This window comes from Salarias fasciatus, chromosome 3, assembly GCF_902148845.1.
Source record: "Salarias fasciatus chromosome 3, fSalaFa1.1, whole genome shotgun sequence".
In the NCBI taxonomy this organism is placed as follows: Eukaryota; Metazoa; Chordata; class Actinopteri; order Blenniiformes; family Blenniidae; genus Salarias; species Salarias fasciatus.
Window position 1 is genome coordinate 4,345,525 of NC_043747.1, and position 27,191 is coordinate 4,372,715.

General features: G+C 47.8%; 2 protein-coding genes across 6 annotated transcripts in view; both read right to left on the reverse strand.

Moving 5' to 3' along the window:
• arhgap36 (Rho GTPase activating protein 36) overlaps positions 1-24,260 on the reverse strand; it is a 39,734-nt gene extending 15,474 nt beyond the window's left edge. The window contains exons 1-2 of one of the 4 annotated variants that reach the window (XM_030088527.1): positions 24,134-24,260; positions 2,055-2,211 (exon numbers count right to left, since the gene is read on the reverse strand). In XM_030088527.1, the coding sequence (XP_029944387.1) occupies positions 2,055-2,190 (136 nt within the window). In that variant the 5' untranslated portion in view covers positions 2,191-2,211; positions 24,134-24,260. Of the gene's footprint in view, positions 1-2,054; positions 2,212-5,904; positions 6,172-8,100; positions 8,209-19,056; positions 19,324-24,133 lie in introns of those variants that run through there. The other 3 variants (XM_030088525.1, XM_030088526.1, XM_030088524.1) reach the window with 3 other exon arrangements.
• Positions 24,261-25,032: 772 nt separating this feature from the next.
• Positions 25,033-27,191, reverse strand: part of nhsl2 (NHS-like 2) — a 77,016-nt gene continuing 74,857 nt past the window's right edge. For both annotated transcript variants that reach the window (XM_030088522.1, XM_030088523.1), the window contains exons 8-10: positions 26,874-27,171; positions 26,601-26,727; positions 25,033-26,128 (exon numbers count right to left, since the gene is read on the reverse strand). In XM_030088522.1, coding sequence (XP_029944382.1) covers positions 25,798-26,128; positions 26,601-26,727; positions 26,874-27,171 — 756 coding nt within the window. In that variant the 3' untranslated portion in view covers positions 25,033-25,797. The remainder of the gene's footprint in view (positions 26,129-26,600; positions 26,728-26,873; positions 27,172-27,191) is intronic.

Here is a 27,191-nt window from a genome sequence, read left to right on the forward strand (position 1 = left end):
GGCGAAGTGGAGACTGAGGTGGATTCACCCCGGGGGGGGGGGGCGGAACTCAGAGGGAAGATTCCCACAGACCGCTCCGCTGTCTGCACCTCACCACATATTCCACCGAACAACCCACACAAAGTCACAGTATTGTGTTTTTCTGTCAGGCAGTAACCTGATTTCTGTGTTTCTGTATTTTTTTTAACAAGCTTCACCTCCTCTTTCCACTTTCCATGAGTTGTTTCTGTGGCTAAAATTAATGTGATTTGTTAATAAATCTCTGATTCGAGGCTGGAATCACCTGCAGGTTCGTCTGCAGCGACTGACCGGAGGAGCACGCATTCCTCCACCAAGACTGAAAATAAACACATTTATTCCCACAAGATGGTAAACTTAAATAAAGCTACCATTTATTTAGACTATGAAGACACACAGCACATGCTGCTCACACACTGCGACCTCTGACCTCCAGCCGAGAATGACTGGGAAGGCCGAGGAGGTCAGAGCAGCTCACGATTTCCAATAAATCCCCAGAGGAAGCTGGATAATGTAAATACATGATAGAGAAGAGACGTTGATGAGGGAATCCTCCCAGACAGGAAGCTTCCTGATCGACTGGCTGAACCAAGAACATGTCAGATAAATAACTTCTATACGATAAATAACTAAAGCATGTCAGATGAATAACTGACAGTAGAGCGGCGCTGCGGCCTCCTACACATGAAGAGTGAAACTCACATAACACCAAACTGACACATCAGTTCTGGCACTTTTGAATTAAATTCCAGAGTTTATGTACCATTAAAGTATAAATAATACTATCAGCAGCCTGTTAGAGGCTTGTCAAAGGAAATATTAAAGTAAATGCTTGAATTCTTTTTTTTTTTTTTTAACCGAAAAGCATGAAGGTATAATTCAGTTGTAAAGCTTTGTATTTTAATTTAATTAATAATTTCATAATTTCAAACAAATGAATCAAGTCGTAGCTTCTAAGATGGCAGTGATGTGTTTTCAGTCTGGATAACCCCGCCTCCAGCAGATGACCCCGCCCCCAGCCTGTAGTCCCGCCCCCATTTGGAGGCGGACCTGGAACCAGCTGAGTGGAGTTTGCATGTTCTCCCTGTGCAGGTGTCTGAGAGAGGCCGAGGAGTGCCACAGGGTTTGGTTCTCGGTCCTCTCTTATTTTCTAGCTGCGTTCACTTTGGGCTACAGGTGGTGCAGCGGTGAGTCCTCTCCGCTCCTAGTGGGAAAGTTGTCGGTTGGACAACTCCGGGTCCCCCGGAGCCGGGTTGCTGGTTTGAAACCATCAGTGAACCGGTCCTGGAGCAGCAGCAGCGCGGCCAGAGCTGAGCGGGTCGGAGGTTAATAACCCCGAGAGAAAGCAACAGTATGGGAGTCTGAGAAAAGCAGCTTACATACCGACCGGTCTCATAGGAGCAAAGCCACCAGCCCACACACACACACACACACACACACACACACACACACACACACACACACACACACACACACACACACACACACACACACAGCACTTCAACAATCAGCTGTGTTTGCTCCCCGGTGATCCCTGACCTCGGTGCCCTCGGGCTCGGTAAATACCGCAGGAAACCCTCCCAGCCGCCCTCCGCCCGGCGTGGGACACATCGACACCGACACCCTGCGATTGGCTGGATCCAAGAGGTCAGGGGTCAGCTGGATGAAGAGGTAAAGTCCTCGTGAAATCCATCTGATGTGAAAATATTATTTCATCAGAGCAGCAAACCGCCGCTTCCTGTTATCGCTGCCTGTCAGCGATTGTCCCGGCGGTGCAGAAGCTTTCAGCTTGAGGTCGGAATTTATTTTTGTTGAGAGGAAAACATGCCGGACATCAGAGGGGAGCCTTGTTTGGACGGGTTCGCCACAGAAAGACAGCCGTAACCGCCGGCCGGATCGCCTCGCTCCACGGAGTCGTTTATAACCAGAGGAGAATGAAACATGCCTGAAAGAGCCGTCTGACTGGAGCAGGACAGAGCGGAGACCAGAGCCGGTCCCCTGGTCCTCCTGTCCCGCTGTGCTCGGCTCAGGGTTACCTCTGGGAATGGAGATCTTGAAGTCCAGGTCCCGCTCCTCCAGGTGGTACAGGGCCACCTCCTGCAGCCGGGCCCGCTCCAGCTCCGACAGGCTCTGGATGCAGACCGGCTGCAGCCGGACGCTCTGGCCCAGCATGGTGGTCCAGGTGTAGTCCCCCTGTGGACAGAGAGAGGCGGGAAGAGCTGAAGCATTTCAACCTGGAATCATGAAACCTCCGCGGCATCAGTCGTCCTCAGCAGATCACACACTCAGATCTGTTGACTTTAACATCTGTGGACGATGAAAGCTGATTTCAGTCTCTCTCTCTGCAGACGTTAAACTCTCAAAGAATGCAGTAAACTCAGCCGCGGTGAGGCTGTTCAGACAAATAACCTGCAGAGCAGCAAGTCCTGCTGGGAGCAAACGGCAAACAACGCCCGGAAAAACATTTCTGTAAATGATTTCACCAAAAAAAATTACGTGTAAAGAAAGTCCACACGCACACACACACAGAGAACATGCATGTTTCCAACAGGATGAAGGTGATTCTTCCGTTACGCTCGTCTTACCGCCACATTTCTGAGGCTTTAAATTGCGAAAGGCAAAAAGCATGTTGGAGAAATGGGAGGTAAGACGGTTAATGGGAGCCAGACAGCGGCGGTCGGAGCTTCAGCCTCACTGCAGGTATGTGTGTGTGGAGAGAAGAGGCCACAAGCATCCAGACGCAGGAATTCTGCACAACAGCCTGTAAATCAACGAGGCTCGTGAACTTATTTCTTCTTCTGTTCTTAAATGCTGAACTCTTGGTGCTGGTTTAGTTCTCTTTACTGCAGATTCACCTGCCCGCTTTTCTGAAAAGGAAGATTAAATAGTTTCACTTCACTGTGCCCCAAATCACTGTGGATGGTTAAATGAAACCACATGTTGAGACGAGAGGAGCGATCAATCCACCGATAGCGGGGGAAAAAGGCAAAAGAGCCAAAAATGATAAAGCTAATTTATTTAATGAGTCACGACTGCCTTCATGGTTTAAACATGCACTTATCAACATGATCATGTAGAAAATAAGAGAACACTTTAGGCTTTTAGACGTTGAATTAAATAGGTTAAAATGAAGATTTATATTCAAAGTTATGTGTAAAAAACACAAGTAAATTTTTCATATGTGTCACAGAAAGCTGGAAAAACGTATTCTGCATTTTGTGCCTCATTCAGGAGGTCAAAGTTCAACTCTGGTTCATAGTGAGCTGGAAGGATGTGCATAAATTAAAGCATAAACCCAAATCAGTTTGGATGATATTCTATTGAAATCACACATCACTATGAGCTTTTTACAGTTGCCCAGTCAGTGTCGTCTTCAGGAAATCGTTTTAGTTTTTATGACTCATTTACTGCAGGTTAGTGACGATTAACCCAAACTTCACTGCTGCTCCAACAAACTCAAAAGGAGTTCATGATTTGCAGAAAACAGAAAAATCACCTTATTTTTATGCGTCGTCGCAACTTTTGAGTTTTGACACGCTCAGAAAAATCAGATAGAAAGTAAACATGCAGTCTCTGTTAACTGGAATGAAGCCAGCTGGATGAATCAGATAGAGTGTGTGTAGAGTGTGTGTGCAGTGAGAGAGCGACGCAGAAACCTCGCCTGATTGGAGAAAATTGCTTTGGCCTTAATGGTAAACGCAACCAGACGAGCGGACGGCGGTGGAGGAGGAGGAACGCCGGCCGCAGACTCGTCCAATTCCAGTGATGGTAAAGCTGCTCTGCAGTTTGAAATGTCGACAGTGAGATGTGACATTTAAACCTCTACATTAACGTGTTTTTTTTGCTCTTTCCGTCTCCGTGAGACGGATCGACCGTCCGCCACAGACGGTCAGTGTGAAGGCTGTTTGTGTAACATATAGGATCCACTGCAATCCAAACACAAGGCACAGCTCCTTTCCTCACTTTAACATGGACCCACTTTAAAAAGTGGATTCTGCCTGTAAACAATAAAAAAAGAAACAGATTCACCTGCAGACTACACAGCGTTCATAAAAATATGTTTGAAACCTTCACTGTTTGGAGAAGTTTGTGTTGTTGTGGCGCTGAATGGGAATCCACCAGCCGCTGTCAGTGTGGTTATATGCTGTTTAAATTCAGAATTGGTTTATTCTGAATGGAGTAATTCACAATTATATTCATGATCTTGGTGTTTACATGGGAAAAATGAAGGAATGAAGCCTCACTCATGCCGGGGTCTGTGAAGCGTTCTGATTGGACGGCAGGGCCGTGACGTAATGACGTCTCCCGGAAGTAAACTGCGTTTTTCTCTTCTTTGTTTCTCGATTAACTTTGACGCGACAGCTTTAAAAAAATGTCCGCGTTGTTAATCGACCGCCGTTCCGCTCGTTTCATTATACAAAATTCGTCTAAAACTGTCGTTAAATTATATATAATAATCGTCTCCATACGAATCGGACTGCGGGCCGCCATCTTGGAAAATTGCGTCACCACGACGGAGCATGCGCAGAACGACCGGAATGAAGTCGCGCCCAATTAGCATAAAATTCCGCTTCTAAAGGAGAATAAACCCGCCGGTCTGTTTGAAATTAAACTTAATTCTGAATGAAGTATTCAGGCATTTACATGGTCATTTTAGAGCAGAATTAGGCTTTATCCAGATTTACAGAGGAATAAAAGTCCCATGTGAAGGCAGGGAGCGAGGCGGAAAGACCAGAGAAGACAGTTCAAGCCACATGAAGAACAGAGAAGAGAGAACTGAAGCTCACAAACACACAAACCTGAGAGCAAACAGAACATCTGTGATTTAACTGTCATTCAAGACATTCAGATCTATCTTGATGAGTCACAGGTATCTATAAAAGCTATTTACATTCATTGTTTTTGTGTATTCCTGAACATTTGAATGCAACAGTAACTCATTACTGCTTGGAAAACGTGTGGATCAGTGTTCTGAGTGACTATAATTAAAAAAGGAATGAAGTTTTCAGGCGTTTTCACGGTCATTTCAGAGTGGAATTAACCTTTATTCAGATTTAAAGAGGCACGAAAAGTAAACGGAGTGATTTTGGTGTGAAGAGCGAGTTAATATTCCACCGGTAAACAGGAGTTTAATGACATAGCAACAGACGGCATCTCCAGCTGTAATCATGGACAGCAGCAGTAGTTGCTGAGTAACTAATCAGTTACTACGGCGTTAGTATGAAAGTAGAGAAGTTAGCGTAACTAATGATTAACCAACGTTGTAAATCGGGTCTGTCTGTGATTTTAAAGCCGAGTGGGAGGAACTTTCTGGAAGATAAGCGACTGTGAAGGTGAGAAAGCAATGTGTCCACCTGAGCTATGTGCTGTTGTTGTTGCTGCTGTTGTTGCTGTTGCTGTTGCACCTCATGCCTGGCGGAGTTAGCGCAGCGGTCTGATGGCTGACAGATGCTTCCCCTGAAGCCGGGTGTATCGTGTCCGTCTCATTAACCCCGCCTTCCATCGAGCCCACCTCTCAGCAGAACGGTGCAAATGAGACAGAGATGAACGGCGCCGGTCGTCGCTCATTAGTCCCCACTAAACAATGAGGCAGTTTATTTTCCCTGCTCTGAGGGGCAATTTCTCATGTTTGCCATTGTTGTGTTTGACTTTCTATTTTTAGCCGCAGCGTATGGATGGGACAGCGGGAGGAGGAAGCTTCGATACCAGAGACCCTGAAACTTCACCGAAAACCAGAAGCAGAAAGTAGGGTTGCTCAGAAAAGCTACAGCACCACATGAAGGCGGCGGTGGGTGACGGCAGGACACACCGCAGAGGAAGCACACACTCAGCAACACAAACAGCCACATGGAGCCAAAACGCTTCGAATGTCTTCAACACTTTTACCTTTCATGGTCTTAGAAGCAGCCGACGTGCATAATATTCCAGAATCACAGAATAAAAACACCTGCAGATTCAACAAAACTATTTCTAGTTTGATCGAGTTTTTAGGTTCAAGTCCAAACTTTCCAGACTCCAAGAAATCTCTCAGCACTCTGAATCAAATTCAAAAGATCTCTCCTCTGAAAGGCTGATTCATCTGCTCTGATCACCAGGGACAATCCTCTGAAAGCACCTGAGGGTGTTTTCTGTCTGCTCGCCACTGAAGGAAGTGTGTTTTCTCTCTCTCATCAGTATGTTATACACGCAGCATTACGTAACGCCTTCATTCACTCTGTTTACTGACAACCAGGCTGGGGGGGAAAGGACAAACATGGAGGTCCAGCATCGCTTCTCTCCTATGAAACTGTTGAAAAGATGTGTCTACTTCTTGTTTGCTTCATTAGTTTTCACTCACTTTTGGTATCTGACATGTTGAAAACACACAAACACACACAGACTGTGTTCAGTGTAATGAAGGAACATTTTCATCACATTATTCACATTATTCACATTGTGTTCTGACACAATTAAAGAGGAGCGGGCCGTCTCAGAAACACTCCACAGGCTGCACACTCAGAGCCATTAGTATGCAAAGAGCCTGACACACTCTCATACACACACACACACACACACACACACACACACACACACACACACACACACACACACACACACACACACACACACACACACACACTCACACACACACACACACACACACACACACTCACACAGGTAAACAGCTAGGCAGCACTAATAGGCCCCTTGGCTGCACTCAAGCTTTAGAAACAGTCATAAAAACAGATCCGGCCTCGACGCAGCAGCACGATTGTGTCAGTCATGACTAAATTGGTATGCTACTACACACACACACACACACACACACACACACACACACACACACACACGTCACAGTCGAGTCTAAACACCGAGACCACTTCAGGTAGTGTCAGTTCAGCCTCAGTTACTGTGAGTAAGAAAACTTGAGAGGACCCGGATCCGAACCCTGCGGCACGCCTCAGGTCAAAGACACCTCTTCAGTTCCCTCGGAGCGCCGCAGACGGGTAGAGGATCCACCTCCACCTTAATCGTGTGTGTTTCCTGTTCCAGTTACCTTCCGCCGTCCAGGTCGCGTTGACCCCAGGATGACAAGAAAGGTCAAATTAGCAATTAAAACATGCCTAACCCTAATCTCACTGAAACTTTTTTAACCCTTGATCACTCGGCGCTCTCGGTTGTTCGGCCCCACAAGGGTCAAAATACAAAACACACACACACACACACACACACACACACACACACACACACACACACACACACACACACACACACACACACACACACAAAAAAAAAGTATTCTGTTTTCATGCCTTCTAGGGACATCACATTTTCTAGACCTGCCAACCATCCTCACAAGTGTGTTTCTTTTAACAGAGTTGTCCTAACAACACACACACACAAACACACAAACACACACACACACACACACACACCACACACACACACACACACACACACACACACACACACACACACACTGTTGCTCAAAAATGAAAACTCTCAGTGAAGTTATTAGTCACTAATCGGATTGAATTCTGGGTATTTTCTCTGCACATGTCCTGCTTTATAACAGAGCTCAATAAATAAAACACCAACAGGAGCAAATATTTCACTCCTGATCCAACTTGGTTTTTTTTTTTTTTTTTTTTTTTTAATTCCCCTGAAAATCCCAGACAGATTCCGTGTTTGGGCTTTTCTCCATTTCTCTGTGCTTTAATGAAACCTGTGAGGCTGAGTGGAGTTTCCTCGAGACACCCTGCCCTCGCAGAAGTGGAGGAATTAATGAAACAACCTTGTTTACCGTCTGAACGGGGCTGGGTTCAGAAGCACCTGAATGATTTTAACCAGCACATCCTCCAGAAGGTTCAGACCGTGTTCCGGAGACATGAGATAGAAGACAGGAACGTGATTTTCTCAGGACCAACAGAGACATTTGCAACCGATTGTCTTTTTATGGATACAGAAAAAGTTTTTAAGTGAAGGAATGAAAATCATCTGAAAGCCTGAAGAAGACCCAGGTCTGAGCTGTCATTGCACACACACACACACACACTCACACACACACACACACACTCACACACACACACTCAGAGTCTGTACCTGTCCCGGGGCGTCGGAATCCCCCTACAGTCCTGCTGCAGCTCTCTGAGTCTCTGTTATCCAGACTGTGGTCCGACAAGCGAACGCATCTCAGCTCAGAGCTGAATGAGAGCGAGGAGCTGATGTGGAGGAAGAGAGAGAGAGAGAGAGAGCGGGAGGGATGGGAGGGCCGAGGGAGGCAGATTAGGAGAGGAGGAGGAGGAGGAGGAGGAGGAGGAGCGGCTGAGAACGTAAACACAGGGAGGAGGGAGAGAGAGGGAAACTGAGAGAGCGGGAAGGAGGCAAGGCAGAGAGCTGGAGAGAGAGCCGGGCGGGACGAGGAGAGGGGAAGAGGTAGAAATATGCATGAAGGAAAGGAGGAAACACAGAGAAATGAACGTTAGGATGGAGGGAGGAGAGGAGGAGGTATGAAGAGGGAGAGATGAAGAAAGGAAGGAAGGGAGAGAGAGAGAGAGAGAGAGAGAGAGAGAGAGAGAGAGAGCAGGAGGAGGAGGAGGATTAAACCGACGGGATAACAGCTCTATAAAAAGGACAGACGAGCGAACGGAGGAGAGAGAGAAGAAGAAAACAAGACGAGAGGAAGAGAGGAAGAGAGGAAGAGAGGAAGAGTCTCACGGCGCTCATGAGGTTCATCAGATCAGCAGATTAAACGAACACAGAGCAGATCGGCGTCCGCTGAGTATTCAGCCCGGTCTGCCGCCGGGTGGACGTCCCCAGAGGAGGGACCAGAGACGGTCCAGGGACAGGCCTCAGGCTGTGTGGGAGGGACCGGGTTCTGGCTCCGGATCCTCCCGGGTCAGACCGGTTCCAGACGTACGTCCAGTTCTGCCAGGGGCCGGGTTTGAGGAGTTCAGAGTATTTTGGGTTCTGGTTCAGGAGTGATGGGAGACTGAACACAGGTCAGCCCAGAGGTCAGACCCCGGCTCACCGGGGAGTCTTCAGGAGGACGCTTCACTGGACGGGGAGGTCACGACCTCGTCCTCTCCACGCTGCCTCTGCGTCCCATGGGGATGCAGCATATTGATGGATGGATGACGGATGGATGACGGATGGATGTTTCTACTTATCCGTCCCGTCGCTGAGTCAACACGAGACCCCGAGAGAACCAACCCCCGAGGAAATCAGCTGACGGTGTTTATCCTTCAGCGTCCAAGTCTGTCACCGAGATAAGAGTCCAGAACCAGAAACACAGAGCTGCAACCTGCGCACACACACACACACACACACACACACACACACACACACACACACACACACACACACACACACACACACACACACTGTGGAAACACGCCTGGAAAATGTCCGTCAGCGCTCCAGCTGTTCAGCCCAAAACAAACAAGCGGCGGGGATGGAGGCACGGCGCGACCTCTGACCTCCAGGGTCAATCAAAGAATCATTTTGGGGTTAAAATCAACCATGAGGAGGAGGAGCCGCTCATCAGCCTGCTGATTACAGGGTTCCTTGTTCTCACTGAGTGGATCTGACATGAGAACGCTTCAGCGTCGCTGTAATGTTTTATTAAATCAGAGGAAATCAGGGGAAGAATTCTGGGTAAACGAAGAGGTCACGACCTCTGAGGTGTTTTCAGTCCAGACTCAGACTGAAGCCAGCGACCACAGAGAAGAGGAGAACATCTTCATCCCTCCATCTGCTGTTCTATTCTAATTCAGCAGAAAGTTAAAATGAAACTTCGACAAAACACACACACACACACACACACACACACACACACACACACACACACACACACACACAAAAGTGCTTATTGCTGTAGAAATAATCTTGACCCTTGACCCCAGGCGCATCCTCTCCCATTGATCTCTGGGATATAACACATCAGCTCGTTTGTAACCCCCCCCCCTCCGCCGCCGCCGTCTCTGATCTGCTCTGCACATTTCCAGGTCAAAGGTCACGGGTGGCACGGCGCATCAGCGGCAGCGTTTGTGCTGACTGGTCTGAAAACAGGAAGAGCGACGCCGAGGCAGGAAGAGGGAACCTCAGGGCCGCTGCTGCCCCCTGCAGGCCGCCGCTGACCGGGGGTCAAACCGGGAGACGCCCCGGGGGACGGAGGAGGACAGACGGCACAGCGAGAGGCAGCAAGTCATGAATTCACTCAGAATCACAACTTTCTCCCTTCAACTGTTAAATTTTCCTGAGATTAAAGTCATTTAAAGTCCTTTAAGATGAAGGAGATCATGTGTGTTCATTATTTCAAGTTCATTATTTCAAGAGATTTAATTCAAGTTGCATTATGAAATTTATTGTTTGTCTTAAAATTGCGCTAAAAAGACAGCTAATTTATACAGGGAAGCTGAAATAAGAGCAATAAAATGAGATTATAATGTAACTCACTCATGAAATAGCTCCTATTCTTTTTATTAACAGAGCATTTACGTTATTTAAGCAAGTAAAATGTTAATTTCTGTGTTAGAGGCTTTTAGAATCTTCTCATTTGTCTTTCTGTTCTACAGTTTAATGATACTAAATATAACTAAATAAGCTCCAGTGTGTTTAATGTCTGATGGAACTAAACCTGGAGTGACTTTAAAACCTTCCCTCAGAGGTGAAACGTGTTTCTCTCATCATGTCGGAACCTCGAAGCGTCCTGTTTTTAACTCGCTGTTGTTTCTGGAAGGCAGGAAGTGGGCCGGAGTTCAGGAGGGTTTCGCTCAACATCAGCTGTAAAACCACCGAGTCACACTTTGCCCCGAGTGGAGCAGTAATTACCTCCAGCCCACACACACACTCACACTCACACACACACACACACACGGAGGTGTAAAACACACCGCTGCCTCTCAGTTACAGGTCTGAGCAGGTGTGGGTATCCGGACCTCGACGTCAACAAAAAACCAACATGGCCGACCTCAAACAGGAAGTGCAGCGTGCAGCGGAGACCTGCAGCTCGGAGTGAGGAGAGGCCGGAGAGGGCGGGGTCTACAGCCGGCTGGCGCTTCCCAGAGCGCACTGGGCCTCGCCGCGGCGCCCACTCGTCCAGTTCCTGTTCCGGTCAGATCCGGTCTGGAACCAGCAGACTCTACTGGGGGGGGGGGGACTTGGTGGCCCTGCTGTCCTGTGAACACCAGCCCGGCTCGCTCTGCCTGAACCGCCGCCGCGGCCTGACTCTCCGCCAGGCCTCCGCCGGGCCGGAGCGTTTCCCACAGGTCCAGAGGGGGAAATGCCAGCAGTGATCCCAGAGATCGATAGCGAGCCCCCCCCACCCCCACCCCTCCACCCCCCTCCCCCCCAACCTCCACGCCCATCATCACCGGCTCGCCATCTGGAAGTGAAAACATCCCGGCCGTCTTGACCCCCATCCCGCCGTCAGAGGATTCGTCTCTCCTGGACGGACGGAAGGTCAGAACGTCGATTTAAAGCTTTAGTAAAATAGGTTCTAAATATATTAAGAAATTAAATCTCATAAATGTAATAAATTAAAATTAAATAAAAAAGTTTTTAGTAAAATAATTGTATTAATTTATTAAATAATTAATTTTTCCCTAGAAAAAAGTTATTAAAAACTATTAAAAGAAAAGTTTCCTTTACTGACATTCTGACCTTATTTAGAGGCGAAATAAGAACTGTCAGCGCCAGCCCTCAACCAGGACAGTTCATATTTCTAAGAAATTTAGAACAGAAATGTATGAAAACAGAATTAAATTTCAATAAAAATGGAGCAGAATCCAAGTGATGAAAAGATCTGGAGTCAAATATGAAGAGATTACAGCAAAATAAACACATTACAGTCAACTTAAACCTACACTAAGGAACTTTTCAACCTTAATAAAACATTTTCATATCTTTTGTGATGATACATCGACTTACAACTAGTTGAATGACCCCTCTGTCACGGGCTGAGGGCGTCAGTATTGCTTTCACTTGGACTAAGCAGCTGTGAGGAGGGTGGTAGGAACCCTGCACACTAAAAAACTCCAAATGTACAGACTGCTTTACGGCATGCGTCACATCATGATATAACATTGTTTAGCCACCATTAGATTCATTACCTCGTCGCTACCCGTCCTTCACACAGCCACTGGAAACAAATGTAGGCGAGTTCAGTCCGACAGCACGCCACCGGGAGCAGCATTTTACCATGCCACGTGCTAGTCCTCATGGGAACTGTAGTATTCCTTCAGGCAAAACACTACCGCTTTTGTCCACTGGCGCCGCCAAAATCAACAAAAACTGAAAGTTCCTAAGTGTTGCTTTAAAGCAGAATCAGAAGATTTTAAATAGAATAAGAGAAGAAGTGAATTTGAAGAGGTTTGAAAGCACAAAACAAGAATATAAGTGAAAAAAAGTTCAGCCAAACAAATTATTTCCTAAAACTGAAGCAAGAAGGGAAAAAAAAGAAAATAGATGATAAAAAGAAATGGATCCAAATGAAACTGAAACACAATTAAAGAGTTTAGAGAAGAATTTACAGCAGATCTTTTGATTTAAAGCAGAATGTAGACAGAGTAGAGTGAACGAAAGAACAGAATGCGAGAGAATTCTACTGAGTAGAAGCAGAAGAGCAGAAATAAAGCCAGAGGCTTGAAGTGCAGAACTAAAATAGACGTTCTGATGAGGAACCGTCTCGATAAGATCTAGAAGGCTTTCTGTCCCTCTGCCAGAAGCTGCTCTCCCTGCTGATCAACTTTATTCCATCGAGTCCAGATTCATTTCAGCCTCTTTTCCCAAAACGGAGCGTTTCTCTTTACGTTGGTGGACGAGGCTGAGGACGGAGCAGCGAGGCCCGGAGGAGGACAACCGCTCGTTACGTAACGCCAAGCCGGACGCCTCGTCCCACCGACACTGACTCACTCAGCTCCGTTAAAACACACACACACACACACACACATCAGGATCCGTGATGTAACCTCCATCTGCCTCTCTATACATTCATGGAGACGCAGCGGAGTGACGGTTCGATTCCCGTCAGACTCCGGCTCGCATGAGGAGCTGCTTTCTGCTTCTCCTCCTTCGATCCGACTTCCTTCGTTTTAATACGCAGTGGAAAACCTAACAATCACACACACCAGTGGAATACTCTGCATATTTTGCACATGAAAAGAGAAATATAAAGATAAACTGTTGGCAGATGTCTGCAGGTTCACCACTGCGGGAGAAAGAAGCGAAGTGTGTGTTTGGTGCGACCCACACTGGGAACACAGGCGACGCAGCGTCCGTTTAAACCTGGCTAAACACCGTCTGACGGCGATACTGTGGGAAATACGTCCACTTACGCAGCGTTTTTCCTCCGCTGGAGCAGAAGAACTGCATTTAATCATCTATCTAGAGATGAAAAAAGCTAATTGTTGCTGTTAGATCGCCAAAACGTGCAAGAGAAACTGTTTTTAGAGCAAATCTTAAACCATTTGCTTCATAAAACCTGTGACACTCTTTATCCTGCAACTATAAAATCAAGAAAAAACCAGCATGTTGACGAGGAAGCTACACGCTCTGAGGGTAGACGACACCCGGCAGGCCCAGCTGAGCGCCCGCCGCCGCACAGACCGGAGCCCTGAGAACCAGAACCGGCGGGGCGGGGTCAAAGCCACGGCTCGGCTGGACGACTCTTTACATAACTGAATTATGTAAAAGCATCGCGGCGAGCGAGCTCCACGGTATTTTTAGCGCGGCTCGTTTGTCACCGATCGGTTCGATCTGGAGAGCAGAGCTGAAGACGGGAATCAGACATTCTGAGAGACGATGAGTCGAGATCTGACCAGGAAATCAAAACAAACAGCTCCGTCTGAGGTTCCCTCAGGATCAGGAGAACCGTTCTCTCTCAGGACCAGAACCAGGAGGTCGGGTCTCCGGCCGCCACTCTTTCCTGTCTGTTATCTCTTATTTTGAAGCTGGGCCGTCTGGTCCCCGTCCTTCCTGTCTGTCGTCCTCCTCTCTGTCACTTCCTGCCAAATCAAGTCGATCTGGAGCCGCAAAGAACGTTTAACCTTCAAAACGAGGCCGACGCAGCGCAGGAGGTCTCATATGTAGATCTGATTGACAGAAACTCGACCTCATGATGCTCTGATTAAGTTTTGACTGCAGTTTATTACATTTAATGTGTTTTTATACCTGATTTTAAAAGTTTCGCTCCTCTTTTCAAGCGTTTCAAACCATTTTATCTCATTTCAAAACAGTTTTGATGCTTTTTTCCATCAATTTTTCATTTTTTTCTTTTAAAAATTCAAAATATTTCAAGTTTTTTTATACTTTCTTTTCTCCATTTCTTGTGGGTTTAGCTGTCTTTCCCAATCTGACTTGTTCATTTTATCAAATCCCTTTTGAAGCAAGACCGATGAATCCTTTTGAAAAGTATTTAAATGTCCATTCGCCCCTGGGTGAGACTTTCAGTCCGTTTCGGTTATTGATAAGACGACAAGTCAATACATTGATAAGCCTGGTTCCCTGTTATCGGGCCAGCAGCAGATAACCAGCTGACGAGAGTCCGGGTCGTGATGTAACCGGTTTCAGGGCGATAAATATCAAGGCGCTCGGCTTTCTGTCCGAATCCGACGCAGGACGGTGGAGACGGACCGGGGGGACGGGCGGGGAGCCTCTACGGGGAAAAGGCAGGAAACGATGCCAGGATGCCAGCCGGCCTCCAGCCTCCCTCCTCGGCTCAGAGCGCCGCTGCTTTTCAGAATAAAATCCTGGAGGGTTTGGCTCCGGTGAACACTAAGTCATCTTAAGATGAAGCTTTTTGACTCCATAACTTCGACTCGGAGAAAATCTTCTTACAACCAAAGTCCGGGCTCAGGGGGATTTGGAGGATTTAGACATGTGGTTCTGAAAACAGGAGACTTTCCAGCTAGCATGTTTTGCACGATGCTAATAAGTTGTCAGCGCATCCGAACAATAAGGACACGTGATGTTTTATCCATAAATAACTGAAGAAAAGACCCAGATGGTTCAGGCAGTGGTGGAACATGTAGGCTAGCATGTAGCATGTAGCTTGGAGAGATCCAGAACAACTCGGGTCGCTCGACCAGCTAACCGGAGAGAACCGTGACCTGCAGCTGGAAGCGTCCAGCGCCGTTATGTAACCGACGGCAGATTACTGCTGTTGACAGGACGGCCCGGAGGCTCCGGCTGACCGCTGAGCCGATGTGTAAAGAGAGACCTGCAGCTCTGCAGCAAGCCCAGAAAAGAACCATCAGTTCACTCCGCCAGATGAAACTCCGCCGTCTCTTCCTCCAGCTGCAACATTAGACGCATAAAAACTGTGTTTTATGTAGGCTGAACTCATCAGGTTTCATCTCTACAGTTGAGAACGGCCGGAGTTTGATTCTCTGTTTAACTGCTGCTCTTTGACTCTTTTGTGTTTGCCTCATTTTTAGCTGTTTAAGCTGTTTATGGAGCTATTTTAAATGCTTTTTGTTGTTGGTTTTTTTTAAGAAATGTGGCTCTTTTATCTGTTGTGAAGCCAATTTTTTGGATTTACCCTATTTTCAAGCACTTTTTAAGCTGAGAAAATAAAATACATGTTTATATATAGTCCTGCGATGAGTATCTATAAATCCACACAAACGATCCGAGCCCAGATCAAACTGCTGAAGCTTTTGACTTAAACGTCCAATAAAACTCACTGAAAATGTGTTTTGTTTGTGTTGTTTGGGTCAAAGTAGGAAGGAATAAATCTGTGGCTGAAAGGAATGCTGGGAGTTTGAATGATTCATGGGAGATTTTTTGAATATTCTATCAAACTGAACCGTGTTCTGTGAAGGAATTCTTGGCCCAAATGTGAAGCGAACAGCTGTGAAAAATCCCGCGAGCAAATAAACACCAACAAGACAGCAGCAGGTCTGCAGATGAAGGAATGCAGGAGTTTTCTGATCAGGAATGGCTGAAATAAAAGTGATGAAAAATTCATCAAAGTTCTTTCAGTATAAAAGTCTTACCTTGGCGACGGCGCGCTTCATTCCAACCAAAACTACAGTCTGAAGGCTCAAAGCTGGTCTGCTCTCCAGGCTAAATCTAAAACTGGGCTATTTTCAAGCAGGTGGGAAACCTGAGACCAGGAGGAGGCGACACCGGAGACCAGGAGGAAGAGGAGGAGGAAGAGGAGGAGGAGGAGGAGGAAGAAGAGGGGGAGGAGGAGGAGGAAGAGGAGGAGGGGGAGGAGGAGGAGGGGGAAGAGAGACCTGAGACCGGCGGCCCGGGGGGAAACAAGAGCTGCTCATGTTTCTGCTCCAACTGTCAACGACAACTTCCGTCTGTCCAGCTGTACTGCCCATCCAACCCACCATCCAACCCTCCAACCAACCAACCCTCTACCCAAACTTCCAACCAACCAACTCTCCAACCAACCAATCAACCCTCCAACCAACCCTTCAACCCTCCATCCAACCCACCAACCAACGAACCAACCAACCAACCCTCCAACCAACCCTCTACCCAACCCTCCAACCCTCCATCCAACCAACCAACCAACCAACCCTCCAACCAACCCTCTACCCAACCCTCCAACCCTCCAACCCTCCATCCAACCAACCAACCAACCAACCCTCCAACCAACCCTCTACCCAACCCTCCAACCCTCCAACCCTCCATCCAACCAACCAACCAACCAACCCTCCAACCAACCCTCTACCCAACCCTCCAACCCTCCAACCCTCCATCCAACCAACCAACCAACCAAATCTCTCTCCATCCAAGCAACCCTATCATCCAACCCACCCTTCAACTAACCAACCAACCAACCCACCCTTCAATTAACCAACCAACCAACCATCTACCCAACCCTCCAACTCTCCAACCAACCAACCAACCAACCAATCAACCCTGCATCCAACCCTCCAACCAACCAACCAACCAACCCTGCATCCAACCCTCCAACCAACCAACCAACTCTCTATCCATCCAAGCAACCCTACCAACCGACCAACCCTTCAACCAACCAACCAACCAACCAACCAAACCACCCTCCAACCAAGCAACCAAGCAACCAACCCTCCATTCAACCAACCAACCCTCCAACCAACCCTCCATTCAACCAACCAACCAACCAACCAACTCTCCATCCATCCAACCAACCCTACCATCCAACCCACTATCCAACCAACCCTCCAACCAACCAACCAACTAACCCTCCATCCAGGTGAAACTCCAGTTCACAGAACATTTATAACTTAAACACCAGAACCACCAGAAGAGTCGGCCTGTAGAGGAGGCAGTCTGGAATAGAGACGCAGATCATCTTCAGATAAAGATGAAATCCAGAAACCTGATTTAGAGTTAGCAAGTGGACCAGATCGCCTCCGGATCCCATCCCATCAGAAACATGAAGCTAAAAGGAAAATAATGTAAAACCGCAGCGACTTTACGTTTGCAAGAGGCAGGTTTTAGGACGCAGGCTGTCGAGGAGACGGCGGAGGAGGAGATGGAATCGAGTCAGGAGGCTGCAGAGCGAGGCGGCCGACAGGAAGTCACAGAGAAGGAAACATGGAAACACTCTGCTCTGTCTGCTGACCAAAGGTTCCACCTTCTCAGGTTCTCAGGTGGGGTCTGAGGTTCTCCTGTGTTTATCAGAGGCCCATTAGGGCCGGGGCCCGGGGCCAGGCGGGGGATCAGGAGGGAGACCCGGCGTGACGGACGCCGACAGATGCAGGAGCGACGGAGGAGACGCCAGCGGAGCGGCTGCTCGGCTCCGTCTGGGAGAGATGAAGGAATGAGGGAATGAAGGAATGAGGGGCGGAGCTCTGCCGGGGCACCTGGTTCCACCGTGGACCAGAGACCAGAGACCACATCCAGGGTCTACTGCAGGGCCAGAACCACCAGAGGGAGGGAGGCAAGTGGAACGAGGCTCTGGAATCGAACAGGAGTCCCCTCACTGTGCTGCAGTGTGACTTAACACTGAGCCACTATGTCAGCCACCATCAGAAGATTCACTAATCTGAATGTTTGTTTTCAGTATTTTCATCTTGGTTTCCGTTAAAATAAATAAATAAAAACCCTTCAGAACCATAGAGACAGGAATAACCCACAATAAATGTCCACACACACACACACACACACACACACACACACACACACACACACACACACACACACACACACACACACACACACACACACACACACACACACACCTCTTCACACACACCAGAAAAGAGCTGCTGTGTTTTATAAGCAGTAACCAGCTCATTAACCACATCCCTCCATCTTCCGCTAAACCTCACAGCCTATAGAGCCACAGCAGCTTTTGTTTTATTTTGAAGGTCAGATTCTAATTTCAAGCCTCTGAATTTCTGATTTTAGAAGCAAACCCCCCCCCCCCCCACACACACACACACACACACTCTCTTATTGGTTCACACAACTTTTCCCCTTCAGCTCTGATGATCTCGATGTGATGATTCTAAGTTTAGGAAAACGTCAGAGTTTCCACAAAACAACCCCAACTTCTTGATTTCATGTCCAGAAGCAGAAGTGATGATCTGTTTTCACCCTCTCATCTCAAATCAGGAGACTGGAGGCTCGTCGCCGTTTCCTGTCAGTCACACGCTCATCGATCGAGCTGCTCAAACCTTTTGGCGACCTGAACGTGACGGTGTGTGTTCACCATCAGCTTTATCAGAGCCTGAATCAAACACTTGCACAACCCTGATCCTGAGCGCGTGCACGAGCCTCTCTGCTGCGAGATAACCAAGATTTATCTCACACAGCAGCATCAAACACACACACACTCACACAGCACTGACTCACTGAGGCCAGACTCATGCGGGTCTGACAGGAGGAGGAGGCGTCTGGAACCGAGCAACACCGACGCTGAGCGTCTGATAAAAGCTGCAATAAAACATCCCATCATAAACACATGAAACGGCGGCGCTGGAGAGATCAAACATGCTGAATGAGACAGGGGAGACGGGCTTTCACCTGGACAGACTGGGTTACAGGTGAGAGAGACACTCAGAAACACACACACACACACACACACACACTCAGGCTGGCGTTACGCACCACATAGTAGAAATGCATGTCTGCTGCAGCAGGTCGAGCTCAGCTGGAGGGCAGAGATGAGGGTCCATCCAGGAGGAGCTTTAGTCCAGAGGGAGTGTGTGTGTGTGTGTGTGTGTGTGAGAGAGAGAGAGTGTGTGTGTGTGTCCCTAACTGAAAGAAAAATCCTCCAAATGTGATGTAGAGGAGAGAAACGTTCTCTTCCTCCTCCTCAGTCACTCTGCTGCTGCTGCTTCTCCTCTTTCCTACTGTCACTGCTCTCTCTCTAACCCTCTCTCTCTCTCTCTCTCTCTCTCTCTCTCTCCTGCACTTGACTTTACTCCTCCCTTCCCTCCTTCTTCCTCCTCCCTGGTCCCTCCTATATTTTCTGTTTTTGCTTCCATTTCCTCTTATTTTCAGTTAATCTCTCATTATTCTTCCTCTCTCTCTCTCTCTCTCTCTCTCTCTCTCTCTCTCTCTCTCTCTCTCTCTTCATCCTTAGATGTTTTCTAAACACTTCATGTGAGGAAATGACTTAATTAGTGAAGCATCTTAAACATGCAGAGAAATCGCTCGTTCTGCTTCGTTCTCTCTGCGCCGAGTGCAGATTGTGTTCAGTTCTTCCTGTGCCAGCGGTGTGTGTGTGTGTGTGTGTGTGTGTGTGTCATAGATAACATGGTAACATGGCGTGCTCTCCGCTGTCAGAAACAGGAAGAATGGAGTTCAGTGGTCTGATGAGTGAGCCTTCCCCCCTGTGTGTGTGCGTGTGTGTGCGTGCATGCATGTGTGTGTGTATGGTTGCATGCATGCATGTGTGTGTGTGTGTGTGTGTGTGTGCATGCATCTGCATGGTCAAAGATATGCGTGTTTTCGCATGTATTTGTTTTTTTGTATTTAACTTAAATAAATAGCAGTTTGAAAAATAAAATTCATCTTGAATTAAACTGATCAATATTTTCTCTTCTTCTCTGTTTAAACTGGTTGCATCTTTTTTATTTTACATTTATTTCTAACTTGTCTCAACAATAAAACATGCAAAAAATGAAGCTCTTTATGGTTCAGATAAGTTTTTACAGCATGATTCTCCTTTTTTTTTTTAATTTTTGAGTACAATTTAAAACTTTTTATTAATGAAAGACTTTGAGGATCTAATTAATCATCTCTGAACAAACCGATCGCATGTTTCAAATAAAACTCGCTGAAGCCAGATATTTGATTGTAAAAGGACCTTGGACTTCACACGCAGTAAAAAGAGGCAGATGTGATTAAACGGCTGTAATAAAGCTCGGAGGAATCAGCAGCTCCGATTTCCTGATACAGACGATCAACTGATGAGTCCGCAGTGATCGGAGTTCACGACCTTTACTAATACCTATAATACCGATACGTCTGGGGATTAGACCTCGGCGTTATCCTCTCTGTGACGGGTCTATGGTCCGTTTCGTTAAATGCCTCCGCACAGAGTGTCCACCATCGGAAAATCTACCAGGCCGCCGTGACCTTTGACCTATGAAAGCTCACTAGTCCACTTAAGCAAGCCGCACTGGTTTCAAAATAATGGTTTTCAAACATATTTTGTTCCATTTTAGCCATGAAAACACAAACTGAAAAGGTTAAAGTTGCACTGAATAGAGGATCAATATTTTGAAGAATTAATCCAAAGTTCAAAACCAATTTTAGCACACATACATTATTTAAACAAGTAAAATTAAATTAAATTTTTTCTTTATAGTTAAAAAAAAATTGTCTTTTTTAATAACATATTTTAGAAGCAGAACGTGGAATTATTTGGACATGAATTGAAGCTGCGCTGACATCATTTGTCCACTAGATGGCGCCAAAGCCTCGTAAAATAATTAAAGAGCAGTCTGGTTACAAAGGAATAGAAGTGTGTTTTTACACACTAAATTACAGAATAAACTAGGACCTTTGAAAGGAACACGCGCCCCAGTTTTACCCTCCGTGTGGTTTTCTGCTCAGGCAAGCAGAGGAGTCGGTGTCGGTTTAATGAACGTTCAGCTCGGACTCATAACATTAACTCTGGTTGGCTCCGCCCCCTGCTGGAATGACTTGGTATTATTAAAAGTTAATTTTTTTCCCCTCACTTTAAAAAAAAAATCAAGCTCTTCACACCTTTAAATTGTGATAACGGTGGCTAAAATGGATCTGAACATATAAAATATAATCAATAATTTGGATTTTCATCTAGTTTCTAAGCTGAAATCATCAAGAATAAAACAGACAATGGTTGGAATATTACAAAATGTGAGTAATAAGCCTCAACTCTGGAATTTTCACGTTTTGGTGGGAATGATTGGAAAAATAATGACAATTATTACATTATTCATGTCTCGACCTGCTGCATCTGTGGTGTTTTCAAGAGTAGCCTAAATAGAAAGTGAGAAGTTATTTTCCCCTCCATTTCTTATCATTAAGATTTAAATACCACTAAGTTCAATAACCTGATCTACAACATCAATATATTTAATGTGTAAAGTGAGACAGAGTGACACTTCTGTCGTTTTTCAGGTCAAACTCAGCAGGTTCTTCATCATGGAAACATTTCTAAATCACGACTTTTTGGCAGTTTGAAAATTTCCCAGCTGTTTAACACACCCCAAAACAGTAAAACAGGTTAAATAATATGTATACACTTAAAATGTATGTCATACACTCAAGTGCTGCAAAAATATGGTGAAATAATATGCAAGTTGTCCTTTTTCTACAGAATATACATATTTTACTTTGGTAACTTCTGTTTTATTTTTTTCATTTTGTATTGCTTTCTTTTTGTACTAACAGTTTCTTTCTTTTGTCAATAAATTAAGTAAACAATATAAAATAATTAATCATTAATAATGAATACGCGGTTTTTCACTTCCGGTTTTCTCTAGACTCAGACTGACGTCACTTTCTGTGAAATTAAACCAGAATTTTATAACAATTTAAAACTAATTTAACATTTTATTTTTTTGAAATTGCTCCTTCATTTCCTCTCTCTGTAGTTATCTAAACCTGCAGAAGGTTTTAAAAACCTCCTGATGAAACCAGCGGATTTAATCTGTTTGTCTCAGAAATAAACACGTTCGAAGTTTTTTTTTTTGTTTGTTTTTTTCCCGCCTCGCGCTCCGAGCCGAACCTTGAAGAACGCGCCCGGAAAGCACACGAACAAAACACTCTCCTCCAGCACGTGCGACTTTTTAAGCAAGAAAAATAATTTATTTATAATGATATTATAATAATAATAATAATTTCATCACACTGGCACTGCGGAGCGGCGGGGGGGGCGTCTGGGCGGGACGCCACCTGGCGGCTGCACGACACACCACTGGATGGAGGGGCGGTTATTCAGTACATACACAGGAATATTCCTTTAAATATGTCTTCTTCCAATGAGGGATAACAAAAATAGAATAATTCCAATAGCTCTGTCTGTCTCTCTGCCTCTACGGCTCTCTGTTTATCATCTCTGTGTCTTTATAAGCTGCCTGTGTTCACCCTGGGGGGGGTATCTGGAGGAGGTTGGGGGGGGGGGGGGGGGGCCTTCCTGAATGTTGGGGTTCACCACTGACAGGAGAAGCTCGTTTTGGTCAAAGTGCCCCACGTCCAGCGAACGCCATCCGTCTGACTCCAGAAGCAAGAAGCATGAAAACCTGCAGCCTTTCCCCAGAATGTCACTCTCTCAGCTTCACATCAGGGCTTTAGAGGGGCCGGTTTCATACGAGACATCAAGAAGGATCTGAAATGATGCACGTTTGGTCAAAGGTTCTGCCAGAGAAGCTCAGACGGAGGCAGAACCGGGCTGTTCGCAGTACGGAGCGGTGGAAGTTTGTCTCCAGCAGACTGGACTTCAGTGTCGGCAGCGAAACCTGAACAATCTGGAGAAACGAGCCACTTTAAGGCTGAAGCAGCCAACAACTGTGGTAGATTTCCAATAGCTGCCACCACCGAGTCGGGCAGAAACACTGGATCTGATCGGTCGGCGGTTGCTGTCTCAGGTTTGGCGTGTTGGATTGTTTAAATTTCCCAGGGAGTTGTAGAGACCGCTGTGACTTTTGGACTCATTATTCTGGGGTTCCTTCAGATCAGCTCTTTTGGAGGAAACGATCCAGGCCTGAACCGGACGCCTCCACTTCCTGGTTCCATGCTGTGACTGGGCTGTTTGGGGTCTGGCGCTGCGGCGGCCCGGTTCTCCTCCCGGACCGCCTCTATTATTTCTATTAACGTGGAGCTACAGAGAGAGTGAGAGACGGGGGGAAAGCTCTTAACGTGATTACTGCCCAGACTCCGGGGACGGCCCAGACGTCAGGAGCGAGCCGGGTGACGGCACACGTTTGGATCCTGGCGGTGTAATCCCCACATTCAGCAGAGTCAGGCTCTCTTCCTCCTCCTCCTCCTCCTCCTCCTCTCTGTTCGGGGATAACGGATTCATTCCAGTCCTGTCAGCTCTCCTTCCTTCAGTTTTACAGACGAATCTCACAAGTTTCATTATTTCTTTACAGGAGATTTCTAAAAAAAAAAAAAAAAAAAAAAAAATTGCACAAAAATATGTCAACAGCGACGACCTCTGACCTTTGACTGAAATTCATCTTTTGAGTTGAGAAACGTCTGTAAAAGCTGCGAACTCCCCGTTCACGCCGGGGTGAAAGGGGCGTTGCCTCCGATCGGTCCGGTTCTCAGACCCCTGAGGGGACACGCCGCGGGCCGCACGCCGGGGGTTTGATTGCAGATTCGGGCAAATATGAGTCGGGCTTGAACACTGAACCCTCCCTTATCTTTAAAACCGGCAGTAAGCGTCTCGCTCTGGTCAGGTTTAGAGTGTGCACTACCAAGGCAGCTGAAACCATAATTAGAATTATATATAAAAAAAAATAATAATAAAAACAATATTTAAAAAAAAAACACAACAGGTGCTGCAGCGTCACACCCAGGTTTCAGTATACAAGGCAAACAAACACAGAGTTTTATAGGTTGAGCTTTTTTTCATTCACTAAATATTTAAAACAAGCGTCACTGGACTAGTCATCATAAACGGTGATAATTTATGCCGTTCTCAACTGTTTTTTTCTTTTTTTCTTTTCTCATCAGGGTGATGGAGTACCTGAAGGACTGCTGTGGGGAGGAGAGCGGCCTTCCCGCGGTCGTCCTCCCTCCTCCTCCGTCCACCAGGCGGAGCTCCGACTCGATAGCACCTGGAGAGAGTTTCCTGACGGGAGAGTTCCTCCTCAGTCCGTCCATGCAGAGGATGAGTTAGGAGTCGCGGCTCGGGGTGGTCCAGAACCGAGGCCCAGTCCGGGTTGGTTGTTCACAGTCCTAAAGTCACGGTTTCCCCCAAAAAATAAAAAAAAGCATCTGAGCCTTCCTGCTCCCCTGTTTGTGCACAGATTCATCCACTCATCCACTCCATGTGCATAAAGAATAATAGAAAATCTCGAGGAGCACAGGAAGAAGAAAAAAACAAAACAAAACAAAGAAGGCAGAAGAGCAGGAGCTGATTAAAAAGAGAGAGAGAGAGAGAGAAAACATGTTTCTTCTCTCTCCAACTAAGAACAGCATGTATTTTTCGTAACAGTCATTCATTGACATTCATTCGGCGTCGCGTCTTCTGCTGAGCTCGGATGCATAGAGTGAATGCAGAGAGAGGCGGAGGAGGAGAGAGGGAGTGAAAGGAGACAGGAAGAGAGCGGGCCGAGGCCGGGGAGAGGCTGAATAGAGAGAGAGAGAGAGAGAGAGAGAGAGAGAGAGAGAGAGGTGGTGCTACGTGATGGAGAGAGAGGCTGCAGTATTTAGGAGGAGATGGAGGGAGAACCAGCAGACAGATGGAGCGAGGCTCCTGCAGGGACCAAGAGAGACGGAGCGCGAAAACAAACGGAAGCTCCTCCAACAGATCCCCCCCCCCCCCCCCCTTCCCACCCGGCCTCCCCGGGACTGAAACCCGAAACCCGTCACACATTCCAGATTCCCGCAGTAATCCACTGGAACCCTGGAACAGGTTCCTCTGATGGTGTGGAGGGCGACACCAACACACACACACACACAAAACACGCACAAACAGGCACATGCACGCGTTCCCAACACTTCTCTCCACACACACACACACACACACACACACACACACACACACTGCCAGGTCCGGTCTGGTCCGCCTCAGTCCTGGGTCCAGACAGCAGAGACCAGGATGAATAAACCCTGTTTTGACGAGCAGGCCTGCTTCATGCTCTCCTTACGGAAACTCCACAGGCCCGGCTCCATCGACACACACACACATACACACACTCACACACACACACACACACACACACTCACGCTTGTGTCGACCGGCCTTTTCTGCTTGTCAATCCGTCCGTGTGTGTGTGAGTGTGTGTTTTCCCTTGGCCGTCTGTTGTTCTATCGCCGTCGCGCTGATCTCTGTTTCAGACACAGAGGGCGGCGGCCGAGCCGGACGTCACGGCGGAACGTAAAGGTACAAAACAAAACAAAAACCTCTAAACACGACTGAAAACAAAACGTTTAATGAGAAAATAACGCAGCGGCGCCGGGACGGCGCCATGTAAACGACCTCCGACCCCGACCGAGGAAAAAAGAAAAGTGCTTGGCGGCGGAGCGGCGTGGCTCCGTGGAATGTTTGGTGAAGCTCCGCCCCCGTCCTCCTCGCTCCGTCACATGCTCATGCCTCGTCTTTGGTGGCAGAAAAAAAGCCCCCGCCCGGTTTCCTCTGTAAATCCTCTGGGAAGTCGGCAGCTCTGTGAGCCGGTGAGCTTCCCTTCACTGGTCGCTGGGCGGAGCGTCTCCGCCGTCGGCGGTTGGCGCGGCGGCGCCGGCCGAGAACTCCGTCACGCGGCGCGCCAGGGGGTTTGTGCTTTTCAGGAGCTCCATGGCGGACACCCGGGCGCCCCCGCTGGAAGACTTGCTGCCTTTCTTCTGCAGCAGGGCCATGAAGTTCTCGTTGCGGGAGCTGGACCTCTGGCTGCCCAGCGTCAGATTCCGGAGCTCGCCGCCGCCGCCGCCGCTGCCGTGCTTCACCGGAGACACCAAGCTCTGTCGGCTGCCGAAGGAGTCCGACGGCTCCTTGCGACCCAGGACCTTCCTCTTCGACCTGCAGGAGCACGAGCAGAACTCAGGAACACAGAAAGCTAACATCTCCTCAAGCTAGCAGGAAGCGCAGGCGGCGAGATGAAAACATTGACGCCCGGTCTTCCCTGTTCCCTTCTCGCCCTTTCTTCTCCGCCTTTCAAGCTATTTTCAGCTGCAGCTGAAACGGTAAAATCCCGAGCACTTGTTGCTTAGTGACGAGCTTCCCTGTTTCTCAGAGCGCTCGAGTCCGTGCATGCGAGGGAAACGCAGCGAAGGAGGAACCGAGCGCCGCCGGTCGCGCGGTAACCCTGCGCACATGGAGCTGTTGCTAAGGAACCTCATCCAGTCCGCCTCGCACCTCTTCAGAGCAGACAATACGGGTCTCAGCGCATGCAGCGGCCGGCGAGGCCGAAAGACGGCCGAGAGCAACTCGCCACGCTCAGACCCGGGAACACTGGGAAGCGTTGTGTGTGTGTGTGTGTGTGTGTTCCAACCTGTGTATGATTGTGAACAGGTCTTCGGTGGTGTGCGTCGTGGGCGTGTTGGCCAGCAGGTCGTCGTCCGTCTCCTCCGCGATGTGGAGCACCGTCTTCTCGTTAGCGCAGTCGTTAGCCGAGTCGTCTGGGAGAGGAAGGAAAATCCCATCAGAACACGTAAAAGGTGTGTTTGCGATGCAGAATTCCCTGGTATCTGTCCGTGGACCTCTTCGGGTCTCTTCCTGTTCGAACACATAAGTCCTCACGTCAGGCGGTCTGAGTCTAGAGTACCTGCTGCGATCCCGGCGCCGGCCGTCTTCCCTTCCGTCTCGGTGAGGGAGGAGTCCTGCAGCGACGACTCCTTCGAGCTCTCCTCGTCCGTCCCCAGGTGGTTCTCGTCCTGCTCCGGCGTCTCCGGCGCGCCGGGGGAGCTGGGAAGGTCCTCTGGCGGGAACGCCCCCACCGGAGAGCGCAGCCCCACGGGGCTGTCGGCCTGCGGCGCCTGGCGCTCCGTGCCGCCGTTGGCCGAGGAGAGCGACGACGACGGCAGGAGGAGGACGTTCGGCTTTTTGGGGACCGGAGGTGGAACCTGGAGAGCAGGAGAAACAT